This window comes from Pantherophis guttatus, chromosome 8, assembly GCF_059756535.1.
Source record: "Pantherophis guttatus breed Tessera chromosome 8, ASM5975653v1, whole genome shotgun sequence".
Lineage (NCBI taxonomy): Eukaryota > Metazoa > Chordata > Lepidosauria > Squamata > Colubridae > Pantherophis > Pantherophis guttatus.
Window position 1 is genome coordinate 58,524,424 of NC_142070.1, and position 13,516 is coordinate 58,537,939.

Genomic DNA, 13,516 nt, shown 5'->3' on the forward strand with positions numbered 1-13,516 from the left:
TGCTTAAACAGAATCCATTAATCTCTGATACACAACCAAGTTTTAATCTTGTTTACCAACTTCTTCCATTTGAAATGAATATCAATCAAGACTTTATTTAAATGATTGAAAGACACTGTCAGATTAAAAAGAATGCATTAAATCTATAATATTGAATACACACACACACACACACACCTCTAACAGATACACCCAACCCTCTTAAGTATTCTACATACTGGATAGCTTTAAAAAATTGTCCTACTATTGAAAAACTTCCTACAGTCAATGGAATACAAACTATTTTTAAACCCTGGTGTTAGGCAGAAGTATTGAATCACATGGTTTTCTCTGATTGCACAGATTGCATAATTAAATGATGGGTGTATATTAACTGTCCAATCTTTAAGTAATTTAGAATTATTCATATTAGAATTCAAATCCAGCTTGGAAAATCTGGTGATCTCCCAAAATGAATGATTGTACATGTAAGAACACATTCTCAGTATTATTAGCATACCAGTTAGTATGCTAACTAGTATGTTAGCATACTAACTAGTATGTTAGCATACTAACTAGTATCATTAGTACTACTAAATGACAATTGCAGAAAGAACATGAAGAAATTGTCATTTAGTAGTACTGTCCCTCTTCATAATTGTACAAATCATTCATACTCCGTTCCATTGTTCAAAAACAATGTTGCATCACAGTTTATTACTTTACACAGTGGAAAATAAGAGTCACATCTTTGGCAATGTCAGCCACTGTAAAGCAGCTCTGAGATTTTCTGAAGCTTTTCCTTTAAATACCGTGTTTTCCCAAAAATAAGACCTAGCCTTATTTTCTTTTCAGCTCCAAAATAAGCACTAGGGCTTATTTTGGGGGATGTCTTATTCCCCCCCCATGTATATGGGAGGCCCACTTCTTCTGCTTGCTCACGGTTGGACAGGAGGCTGTGTGGCATGCTAGTGCTGCTGCCGCGAGGCAGGGATGGAGCTGCCCCACACACCTCGCACCAGCTTACCTTAGGGCCCCTGCAGCCAGGCCACCTATGTCCCAATACCAGCCTCACCTTGCAGTGGTGGCTCCAACAGCACCATCCAGGACCTTGTGTGGCTGCCGGCACACTTTTTCTGCTTGTTCACATGGCCGCAATGGAGCAGGACGCTGAGTGATGTGGTGATGCCATGGCCACAAGGCGAGGTGGAGGGTTGGAGCTTCCCCATGTGCCCCACACCGGTTTACCAGGCCATCCACACCCGGACACCTGCCTTGCCTCACAGCCACGGCACCAACACATCGCTCAGCACCCTACTCTATTGTGTCTGCACAAGCAAGCAGAAGAAGTGGGCTGGCGGCCACACAAGGCCCTGCTGGACAGGCATGGCGGAGCCACCACCATGAGGCAAGGCAGGTGTTGGGGCATAGATAGCCTGGCTGCGAGGGCTCTGAGGTAAGCTGGTACAGGGTGTGTGGGGCAGCTCCCCCCCGCCTTCCCTCGCAACTGCTGCACAACCAGCCAGATGGAATGGGCAGCAAGCCGGCTGCACAGGCGCTTAAGTGGGGCTTATTTTGGGGGTAGGGCTTATATTGGGCACATGCTTAAAAACATGGTAGGGCTTATTTTTGGGATAGGGCTTATTTTCGGGGAAACATAGTATCACAAATTCAAGCTCAACATAGCTTCCGTGATTGAGAAATGATAGGAGAATCAGACTTATTCACATTGGGAACATAGTGGAGATTTACAATATTTCACCAAAATGAGTCAGTGGTTGTCTTCTGGTGCATCTAATCACTTTACTGAAGCTTCAGATAGATTTTTTGGGAATATCTCTTCTCATATTACAAAAGATCTCCACTGCTTATTTGTCTATCTGTGTGTTCAGAGACAAGCAAATCATATATTGCTCTCCTCACATAGATATATGTTTCAGCTTAAATAAGAATACTGTCTTAAATAAGAATTCAGAAAAAGTGATTTACTTCATTTACATTCATATTTCTGAAAACAGCACAAGACAGGATCCATAGTTCCATACTTGCTTTTTTTTCCCCTTCATTTTTAACAGCACCAGAGAAATGTTGAACACTGAACAGGTTACTTATGAAAGATAACAAATGTTGTTTAAAAGTCTGTTGCGAGACAGCTGTAAAAAACTCAGGTACAAAAGTCTCTGTATTCAAATAATTTTTCATGTAAACATATTTTTATATAGCGTACAAACATCATTGGATATTTTAAGAAGAATCTAATTCATTTTGAACAAACAATTCAGGTGAAGCAAAAATAAAATAAAATGAGGACAATATCCATTTAGACCTGTTTCATTTCATTTATATGGTACAAGAAAAAAAAATGAAAATTATTTTATGAAACAAGAACAAAGCCCATAACAGTTTTAATGGTTTCTTGGCAGCAAAACCGAGGCCAGGTGGCCCAATTGCCATTAACCTGCCTTCACTTTATGACCAAAGATTCAGTAATTCTTTTTTTATGCAAGATCAGTTTGCTGTGCTATCTTCAAACATGATGGTTCAGCTTAGCTTTCCTTGAGGAGAAACTGTTGTTTCCAGAAGCTGGAAAGAAAGTCACAAGACAGAATTCAGAGCTTTTAGGATTGTCCCATTACAAGAGAACAGAGGTGAAATCGCTTTCCTGTGACGGTGGAAACATGAGCATAACTGGACTGGGGTACAATCATGTTTAGAGTCAGGAATAGGGAAAATGGCAGAGGCGTCCATGACAAGATGCCTCTGAGGGGGGCTTTTAATCTTTCTAATATAACAGAAGATTGAAAAAAATATATATCAAGAGGCCTAGGCTTATCCATCTGTCTGTCCATCCATCAGCATGATCTCTCTGAAAACTGAACTGTTTAGAGCCAAAGTTGGCACACAAAGCCAATGCAAAAAAAAAGCAGGTCTAAAAATGGGCTGGCTGAGTCTTAGGCTGTGGAGATTATCCTCATTGTCATTGTCATCCCCCAATGCCTCTCCAACAGGAAGGTAAATTCTAAGACACTCTCTTCTTCCTCCATCTGGAACTTATGCAGGTGGCCCTGAGCTTCCCAGTGCACATACACATACATGAAATGAAAATACACACACAAGTGAAAATGGCCACCACTATTAAGAATTGAAAACCATTTGGAAAGCCTTGCCCCTCAACATTTTCATCTTTGTTAGCATTTACATGAACCCAGATGTCCACTTTTTAAGGCCATCAAATTTAAACAGATAAATAAGCCATGCAACTTACGGTTAATAGTTCCAGTCTGAGTTACCACTGTTCCACAGAGCTAAGAGGGGGAAAATCCACAAAAATATAAATCTGTGTGGAGATAACTACATAAATATGATAAGTCAGGAACAATACAATATAGAAACTGAAAAGTGAAAAGGAGCTTTATTACCCAGTTTTATTCCAGTTCCTAGGTTGGGAATGAGGTCATGCATTTGTGATCACAAAAGGCACCAGGACATTGAGGCCTTGACTTTTTTTCATGAACAAAAATATAAAGCTTTTTATAATCCACTAAGAAGTGAGAATATGCAGATTGGAAAAGAAGATAAGGAATAACTAGAGAAAGAGAGTGAAGGTTATAAAGCCCTGGTATGAAGAACTGGGGAAAAGGAGTTCAAGAGCTGTCTTTGCAATATCTCCCCAATGTGCCTCAAAGTTCCTTCAGCACAGATGTCCATGGTACGATTTCTGACTATGGAAAGATGAAAGGAAATGGATGCTTGAAATAATGCTAATTGATTTTCTAACATGCTTTCAACAGATTTCCATGTCAATATCCCTACAGAGGACAAGTTTTCACTTATGGGTTTTCAATTTCTATTAATTTTTAAAATTAGAAATACTGATGATTTGTGAGGGAAGTAGATTTGGAGTTTGAAGAATTCTGGACAGACCTTCTCAATTTTAGAAATTGGCATCTAAGTGCAAAATTGTCCAATACAATTGTGTAGTAGGATGGTCTTCTGCTGTTTTTCAACCTTTCCCCTAGTTCCTTAGCAAATATTCTTGTGGAACTTTGCTTTACTTTAAAAAGCTGGTTCTCAGCATATCTGTGCTGGAGGAACTTTGGGGAACATGTTAGAGATATTGCAATTGGTTAGTCATTGTTGCTAGGGGAAACTAAAAGGGACTTAAGGTCAAAAAAAGTTAATGTTTTCTTAAAATATATTCCAAAAGCTTGGAATCTTTCACTCTATAAAGCACTTAGCATATATTGCCATTGGATCACCTAAACTTTAAACTTCAGGTTTGGCCATTGGACTGTGGCAAGAAGCCTGATCAGATGCTCATCAAAGAATAATGGTATCCTAGACTAAATGTTGGCTACCATGAAATTTGTCGACTCTCACCCTTGGAATCAGCTGGGTTATTAGCCAGGATAATATGAACCTGTCTAGTTTAATTCCTTGTTTAAAAATGGGATCATAATATGGAAATAAGAGAAGAAATATAACTTTTATAGTCTAATGTCTACTTATTTATACACCGGCTTTTATATGATAAATATAATTTAGGAACTAATGTATATTTTATTTCCTTGTTTAGTTTACAATAGTTTTTGTTTTTAATATTTCTCCTAATATTTCCTACATTTTTGTTCTTTGGTTTATGTATATGCATATGTATGTATATATGTGTATGTATGTATGTATAGCTTTATTTTTAAAATGATAAGAAGTTTTTTAAATCAAATAATGGTATATGTACATTGCTATTTAATTTATATATAATTCGAACTACTATGGCTTTTTTTGGTAAAGAAATATTTGTAATGCTTTTCAACTTCAAACAAATGTTTTGAAAAAAATTGTTTTAAAATAAGAGCACTTGCTAAGTAATCAATTTCACTATTAAAATTATATTTTTATAGGATATGTGAAAAAACATAGTCAAGGAAAAATCATGTAAAAAGAAATGATATGGACTTTAAAATGTGCAGAAATGTATATGAATAATACAAGAAATACTAAGAACACTTAAAAGGTGGGCAGTTTTAAACTTGGTTTACCTTGTCATAACTGGATTGTGTATACCATATAATTGCTCTTTATGATAACCAATATTACCATTTTCCAAACTGTAATAAAATAAAAACATGAGGAAAGGAGTGGGTTAATGATAAAATGTAATTTAATTCAAATTGCAGTTACAAAGATGGTAATTAAAAAAGGCATTATTTGAAATGATGAGCCTGTGAACTCTATGAAATGGAAGGGAATTCTACAGAATGTTCCATGTCGAGATATTTTGAACGTAAAATTTTGTAGCTATGTATGTAGATCAAAAAGGCAGTGATATAGAGAAAAAAAAATCAACAATCCAAATATGGTATGTTTGAAAATGCCAAAAGTCCATAACAAAACAAAATCACAACCACTCCCACTTTACATGCCATATGATTAATAAAGCTTTCTTACTTTTTCATGGGCATAGTTTCAACACTACAAAAATAATAAGAAAAAAAAGAATTATCACATTATTTGTCGAAGAGAATATTTGGCATAGCAGTATTTTTTTTGCTCTTATAGCAAGAGTGTGATATAAACACAATCTTCATCTAAAGAAACAAATGAGAATAAAAGGGGGCGGGGGAGATTGGAAAAGGCACTGGATAAACCTACAAAAATGGTTTATAAAAGGAAAAGTAGAGACTAGTGAAAACTCAGTAAAAACAGCTATCATAATGTGCCAAATCCCTGAGACAGATGAACTGCAAGATGAAAAAAGAGAAATCCTATTATGCAGAACAGGACATAAATTGAGAGCTATGGCAAGGAAAATATGGAAATAAATATCAGGAATAATTTCAAGATGTAGCCAAAAAAAATCAACATGGCAGACATAATGGGCCTATTAAAGAGCTGGTAGTTTTAAAAATTATTTATTACATTTATTCTGGAGAATAAATCACATGCTTTTTCCTGTGCTGACCCTTCAAATTTTGGATGGCTGCTATTATGCCTCCCCTCAGCCTTCTCTTCTTAAGACTAATCATGCCAAGTTCCTTCAACTGGTCTGTGTAGAATTTAGCTTCCGGGCTTCTCACCATCTTTTTGCTGTGGCTGCCATCTTGTTTGTGCCTGCCATTCTGATTGTTTTGGCCACACCTTGCAAATATATTCCTAGCAAATATAGCAGTTTTGGTTCCATGTGCGATCCTGTTGCATTGTGGCTGTTCTTGCAGGGTTCTCCAACCTACTTTCCCTGCAGTTCTCAGAAAGATGACAAGAATTGTCCCCAATTTCAACTTGCAGCAGTGGCTTTACCTGTGCCCTTGTATATATCAGAGCACTGATGCTGGGAAGGAGATTCTGCAAAATGTGCCTTCCCTACCAACTCTGTTTATCCTCATTGCTCCTTTGAGGATCAACAGAAACAAAAAAATGTATGGACCCTGGCATTCTTAGTATTCCCCAAGAACAGCTGCATTCCTGAAAAACTACAGTTCTATAGGATTTTTTCATTAGGGGGTGGATGTGAGAGAGCGATAGTGCTAAAACACACAAAGCTTAAATACCTTTGGATGTCAATCTACAGTATACCTCCAGAATGTGTTATTGTCTTTTTTCCCTTTTTTTTTGTTATAATGCTCATCATCCATTGCAAGGAGGAACTTGAGATGTCAAAAGAGGCACATTTTTATAGGTTTTTAAAGAATCTCCGCCCTCGGGACTTCCAGCTGACATCATGGCAAGATGTGAGGAGCAGGTCTCTGTGCTCCCGCACCGAGTTCTTCCTGTTGCAAGGCTCCAAAAGGAGCTATAGCCACCCTGTAGGAGTGGTGAAGAAAAGAGGCATACCCTGCAGGTCACAGAGAGCAGCAACTCTCCTGCTTGACCCAGGATTTCTTCCCTCGGATCCATGATGAGGAGAAGAGGCAGCCATCATGGCTGCCACGAAGCTGGGACAGCTGAGGCAACAAAGAAATGTGCAGGAGTGGTGTAGATGAACAGTGACTGGAGCTGGGTGAGAAGATTTCTTTTTTATTTAGACCCTAACCTTAAAAGGAAAAAAAAAAAAAGGAAAATCCAGGAAAAGAGATTCTTAGAACTATTTCTTAAAGTGGCGAACAATGATAGAGAGAAAAATCCTAGACCTGAAAGAAAGGAACTAAGGGGAGAAAAGCTAAAGACCTTTTAAAACATAGAAAATTGGATTTTTAAACTGGATAGACGTTGTTTTGGAAAGGCATTATAAAATGCTGGAACTATCTACTTGAATAGCTGACTTTGCTTCCATAAATTGAACTAAATTTGGATTAATCAATTTATCAGACTTGAAATAACACTGAAACCTAAGCTGAGTCCGCCATCTACTGGTGAATGGAAAATATACCATACCCCTACAAGACTGGGAAAATTCTTGATAAGAGAACTAAACAACATTCATCTGGAGGACTGTGATGATACTTACTGTTCTATAACTATCTATTTTATGATTACTGGAGACTCTATTGTGAGAATAAAAAAGTAAAGTAAAGTTAAAGTTAAAGTTAAAGTTAAAGTTAAAGTTAAAGGTAAGGTAAGGTAAGGTAAGGTAAGGTAAGGTAAGGTAAGGTAAAGTAAAGTAAAGTAAAGTAAAGTAAAGTAAAGTAAAGTAAAGTAAAGTAACACTTGATTTGTGGAAGCTGCCTGGACTACTTAAATGGAACTGATTAATAATCCTGAGATGTAAAGAACTATGATTATTGAATTTTCATGGACTTACATTGGACTTGAATATATTGTTTTTGGACTTGAGTAAGAGCAGGACTTATTAAAATAAGACAAGATGCTCCATCAGGGGAAAATGAGTGAGATTTCAAGAGAAATGGCATTGATGCTTCAAAGCATTAGGGGTACTATGACAAAGGATCACAGAGAGATAAAGAATCTAATGCAAGACATACATGGGAAAATAGAAAATATGCTACAACTGATAATGAATGAAGATCAAAGATCCCGGGAAAGAGAGGAGACAGCAGAAAGAATGGAGGAAAAGATAGAACAGACAAACCAGCAAACAAAGCAAGAAGATGAGAAGGAGAAGACGATAAAGATAAAAATGACTGATGAAATAAACCAAGGGAAAAGTACTTTAAGAGATTTAAAAATGGAATCGGATAACCTGGAAGATACTTTTGAAAGGGAGATAGGGGTTTGGGTGGACACTCTGGAGACGTGGCAGTTTACAAGGATAGAGATGGCAGAAATATTCAGACTGAATGGTGAAGACATAGATGCTAATAGAGACAAAGATCCAAGAGAGGAGTATGGGAAGCAAGCCAAAAAACAAATAAGAATTGAAGTATTAAAACAGGCAAGAAAGGAGTTATTACTTTCTTCTTCTTTTTTTCTAATATAATGATGGCCTGATTAAAAAGTAGAAGAGATGTAGAAATAAGAATACACACCTTTATATAAAGCAATGGTTAGGTGGAAAGTTTGGAGGTTGAAAGATGGTATTATTAGTTATGTTTAAATAATAGGATGACTGGTACGTGAATGGTGTACTGTGACTTTGAACAACCAAATAATGAAGGACTATGTCTTAATATAAACAAGTGTATTAGCACTAGGATTAGTAACGATGGCCTGACTAGAAGTTAGAATAGAGCTACAAATAAGAAATAGGGGGAATATTAGCAGATATAATTTTTATATAATAGAGTATAAGTAATAATTAGATGGAAAGATTAGAGGTTGAAAGATGGTATTACTATGTATGCTTAATATCATCATTGGCATTAAAATGGAACATTGAAATATTGAATAACTACTCTACAACAATTATGTATATCAATACTAGGATTATATAAGTTTGACTAATGTAACAACTATTATTATTATTATTATTATTATTATTATTATTATTATTATTATTATTATTATTCACAAACTTAACAGTATACACAGCAAACAAGATAACCATGCTGGATTTTGTATCTCAAATCACTAGTCGAACACTTCCCAAGCGTTATTATCATCATCATCATCGTCATCATCATTATCATCATCATCGCTGTTTGTATCAAAATGAATTATACCCAGAGGCCACACTGTTCATGTATATTTAAAAATAAAAATCCAATAAAACTTTAAAAAAAAAATCGGTCAGAACAGAACAGAACAGAACAGAACAGAAAGAAACATTGGAAGTCTTGTAATCCAACCCCCTACTCAAGCAGGAGACCCTATACCAGTGATGGCGAACCTTTTCAATACCGAGTGCTAAAAAGGTCACACGGAAATGTCACACGTACACACATGTGCTCATAGAACGCATGTGTACCCGACAATCAGCTGGCCAGCGTGCATGTGCACACCGGTTTTCGGCACTGATGCATGCGCAAAGAGCAACTGATCGTCATGCATGCATTGCGCCAGAAACCCGGAAAACAATCAGGCAAGGCTGCGCTTGCCGGGTGACAGGGCTTCGTGTGCCACTTTGGGCATGCATGCCATAGGTTCGCCATCACGGCCCTATACTATTCTGAACAGATGGCAGTCCAATCTTTTCTTAAAAACATCCAGCGATGGAGCACCCACAACTTCTGAAGACAATGCATTCCACTGGTTAATTGTTCTGTCAGGAAATTTCTCCTTAGCTCTAGGTTGCTTTTCTCCTTAATTAGTTTCCATCCATTGTTTCTTGTCCTGTCTTTGGTGCTTTGGAAAACAGGTTGATCTCCTTTTCTTTGTGGCAGTCCCTCAAATATTGGAACATTGCTATCATGTCACCCCTAGTCCTTTTTTTCACTAGTCTAGACATACCCAATTCCTGCAACCATTCTTCATATGTTTTAGACTCCAGCCCCTTAAGCATCTCTGTTGCTCTTCTCTGCACTCTTTCCAGAGTCTCAACATGTGGTTTATATTGTAGTGACCAAAACTAGATGCAGTATTCCAAGGGTAGTCTTACCAATTTGTTATAAAGTGGTACTAACATGCTACTTCATACTTCACATGATCTTGATTCTAGCTGTTAATGCAACCTAATATTCCATTGGCTTTTTTGGTGGCTGCAGCACACTGCTGGCTCATATTTAAGTAATTGTCTGCTAGGACTCCAAGATCCCTCTCACAGTTACTGTTATTGAGCCAGGTTCCACCTATTCCATACCTTACATTTGGTTTTTCTTGCCTAAGTATAAAACTTTACTTTTTTTACCATTGAATTTCATTTTGTTAAATAGGGACCAGGATTCAAGCCTGTCAACATTCTTCTGGATCTTGAGACTATCTTCTGGAGTGTTGCCTATTCCTTCCAGCTTGATGTCTGCAAATTTGTTGAGTTCCCTTTCTATTCCCTCATCTAAATTGTTTATGAAGATATTAAAAAGTATTAGGCCTATGGTAGAACCTTGCAATACTCCACTGTTTTTACTTCCCTTCATATACAGGTGAAACTCAAAAAATTAGAATATCGTGTAAAAGTTCATTTATTTCAGTAATGCAACTTAAAAGGTGAAACTAATATATGAGATAGACTCATTATATGCAAAACGAGATAGTTCAAGCCTTGATTTGTCATAATTTTGATGATTATGGCTTACAGCTCACGAAAACCCCAAATTCACAATCTCAGAAAATTAGAATATTACATGAAATAAATAAAACAAGGATTGTACATAGAACAATATCGGACCTCTGAAAAGTATAAGCATGCATATATACTCAGTACTTGGTTTGGGCCCCTTTTGCATCAATTACTGCCTCAATGTGGAGTGGCATGGATGCTATCAGCCTGTGGCACTGCTGAGGTTTTATGGAAGACCAGGATGCTTCAATAGTGGCCTTCAGCTCTTCTGCATTGTTCGGTCTCATGTCTCTCATCTTTCTCTTGGCAATGCCCCATAGATTCTCTATAGGGTTCAGGTCAGGCAAGTTTGCTGGCCAATCAACCACAATAATCCCATGGTCATTGAACCAGGTTTTGGTACTTTTGGCAGTGTGGGCAGGTGCCAAGTCCTGCTGGAAAATGAAGTCAGCATCCCCATAAAGCTCGTCTGCAGAAGGAAGCATGAAGTGCTCCAAAATCTCCTGGTAGACGGCTGTGTTGACCCTGGACTTAATGAAGCACAGTGGACCAACACCAGCAGATGACATGGCTCCCCAAATCAACACAGACTGGAAATTTCACATTGGACTTCAAGCATCTTGCAGTGTGTGCTTCTCCATTCTTCCTCCAAACTCTGGGTCCTTGGTTTCCAAATGAGATGCAAAAGTTGCTCTCATCAGAAAAGAGGACTTTGGACCACTGAGCAACAGACCAGTTCTTTTTTTCTTTAGTCCAAGTAAGACGCTTCTGACATTGTTTGTTGTTCAGGAGCGGCTTGACAAGAGGAATACGACATTTGAAGCCCATGTCCAGGATCCGTCTGTGTGTAATAGCTCTTGATGCACTGACTCCAGCCTCAGTCCACTCCTTGTGAAAGTCCCCAACACTTTTGAATGGCCTTTTCCTGACAATCCTCTCCAGGCTGTGGTCATCCCTGCTGCTTGTGCACCTTTTTCTTCCACACTTTTCCCTTCCACATAACTTTCTATTAATGTGCATTGATACAGCGCTTTGGGAACATCCAACTTCTTTTGCAATTACCTTTTGAGGCTTTCCCTCCTTATGGAGAGTGTAAATGATGGTTTTCTGCACAACTGTCAGGTCAGCAGTCTTTCCCATGATTGTGATTCCTACTGAACCAGACTGAGAGACCATTTAAAGCTCAGGAACCCTTTGCAGGTGTTATGGCTTAATCAGCTGATTAGAGTGGGACACTTTGAGCCTAGAATATTGAACCTTTTCACAATATTCTAATTTTCTGAGATTGTGAATTTGGGGTTTTCATGAGCTGTAAACCATAATCATCAAAAGTATGACAAATCAAGGCTTGAACTATCTCGCTTTGCATGTAATGAGTCTATCTCATATATTAGTTTCACCTTTTAAGTTGCATTACTGAAATAAATGAACTTTTGCACAATATTCTAATTTTTTGAGTTTCACCTGTAGATGTACTTCCATTAAGGACTAGATTTTTTAAAAATTAATTTTTTATTAATTACATTTCTTAGTGCTTAATAAACATTGTATTGTCTGGGTATTTAATTTGCTTAACAATACATATTACATTCTTAATCTTCACCCCTTTTTTCCAACCACTGATAAAATAGATTCCATTTTGATAATATTCTGTATCTTCTTTCTGTTTCATTTTTAATGTCAGTCTGTCCATTTCTGCACACTCTAGTTTCTTCTTAATTATTTCTTCATCTCGTGGTGTTTCTTCATTTTTTCAGCATTGCGCAAATACAATCCTCACTGCTGTCAAGATGTGCAATATTAAATACATACTTTTCTTATCATGTTTAGCTGATACTATACCTAATTAAAATAGTTCAGGTTTTTCCTGAAGTTTCGTGATTTTGAGGCCCCAAGGGCGAAGTTGATTCTCGGAGGTAGCAACGGTATAGAGAGGACTCCTCAGAGTTGGCGGCGAGAGGTGTGATCTCCCAAAATAACAAGAGGAAACCCTCAGATCAGACGTGAAAGAAATTGACCTTAATGGCAGATCTGGAGGTGTGATGAGCTGACTGAGTAGGAAGAAAAAAAAAGTGGTAAAGCAGCCTGAAACATCGGTGAGGAGGGACGAGAAAGAGACTGAAATGGGACTCTCAATGATTTTGAATAAATGTAAATAGCTGCAGAATGAGTCTCCGAGAAGGTAAAAAAGCGGCGATTTAGTGGTGAGAGTGGAGACAAGGCGACAGACAATAAAGAAAAAGACTGACTGCATGGAAGGTGGGAAGGAGAGTTCTGATAGGACACCCTGTGAAGAGTTTAATGATAAATGACAAATTTTGACTAAGATTGGGATAAAATACGAGGTTTGGAAGGAAAGCCAGTTGGAGAAATAACAGTGACTGAGCTAAATAGAAGGGAGACATTTTGGATTTAAAGAAACACTCACCAAATTGGACACTAAAAGAGATGGACTTTTTCTGTGGAGACAGTACATACCAGAAATTTTAGAAGAGACTTTTTTATAAATAAGACATAAACTGACAATGGAATATATTTATTAACAGTAAATCTAGAAAGGATGATAAGTGAATAGTGACTATATATACTTGTTATTTATTTTTACATTTATACCTAAATATTTATATACATCCATATATTAATTGATACAATCTCTATATTATTGGATCTATTTTTACTTTATTTTATTGTTATATTTATATATCTATTTAATAGTACATATAGGATTGGAAGAAGAACTTCATATATTTATAGTTTGATATATGCAATATAAAAAATTAGATTAAGGAAATTTAAAAAATATTTGACGTTCATAATATACTGTGTAGAAATAGATGAACTTAACCATGTACTACTATATTTAGAGACTAATAACCTAAATAGAGAATTATAGATATCTTCTAGCTATATTTAAGTTTGGATTCTCTAGACCATTAAAAACCCTATAATCTACAGTATTTAAAGTAATTATCTTTATGTTTGTAGAAT

At 36.9% G+C, this 13,516-nt stretch overlaps 1 protein-coding gene across 4 annotated transcripts in view; it reads right to left on the bottom strand.

The window, feature by feature from the left end:
* Positions 1–1,605: 1,605 nt before the first annotated feature.
* PROM1 (prominin 1) overlaps positions 1,606–13,516 on the bottom strand; it is a 257,556-nt gene continuing 245,645 nt past the window's right edge. For 2 of the 4 annotated variants that reach the window (XM_060690886.2, XM_087875259.1), the window contains 4 exons: positions 5,428–5,451; positions 5,019–5,087; positions 3,245–3,284; positions 1,606–2,562 (listed from right to left, as the gene is read on the bottom strand). In XM_060690886.2, coding sequence (XP_060546869.1) covers positions 3,266–3,284; positions 5,019–5,087; positions 5,428–5,451 — 112 coding nt within the window. In that variant the 3' untranslated portion in view covers positions 1,606–2,562; positions 3,245–3,265. The remainder of the gene's footprint in view (positions 2,563–3,244; positions 3,285–5,018; positions 5,088–5,427; positions 5,452–13,516) is intronic. The other 2 variants (XM_060690887.2, XM_087875260.1) reach the window with 1 other exon arrangement.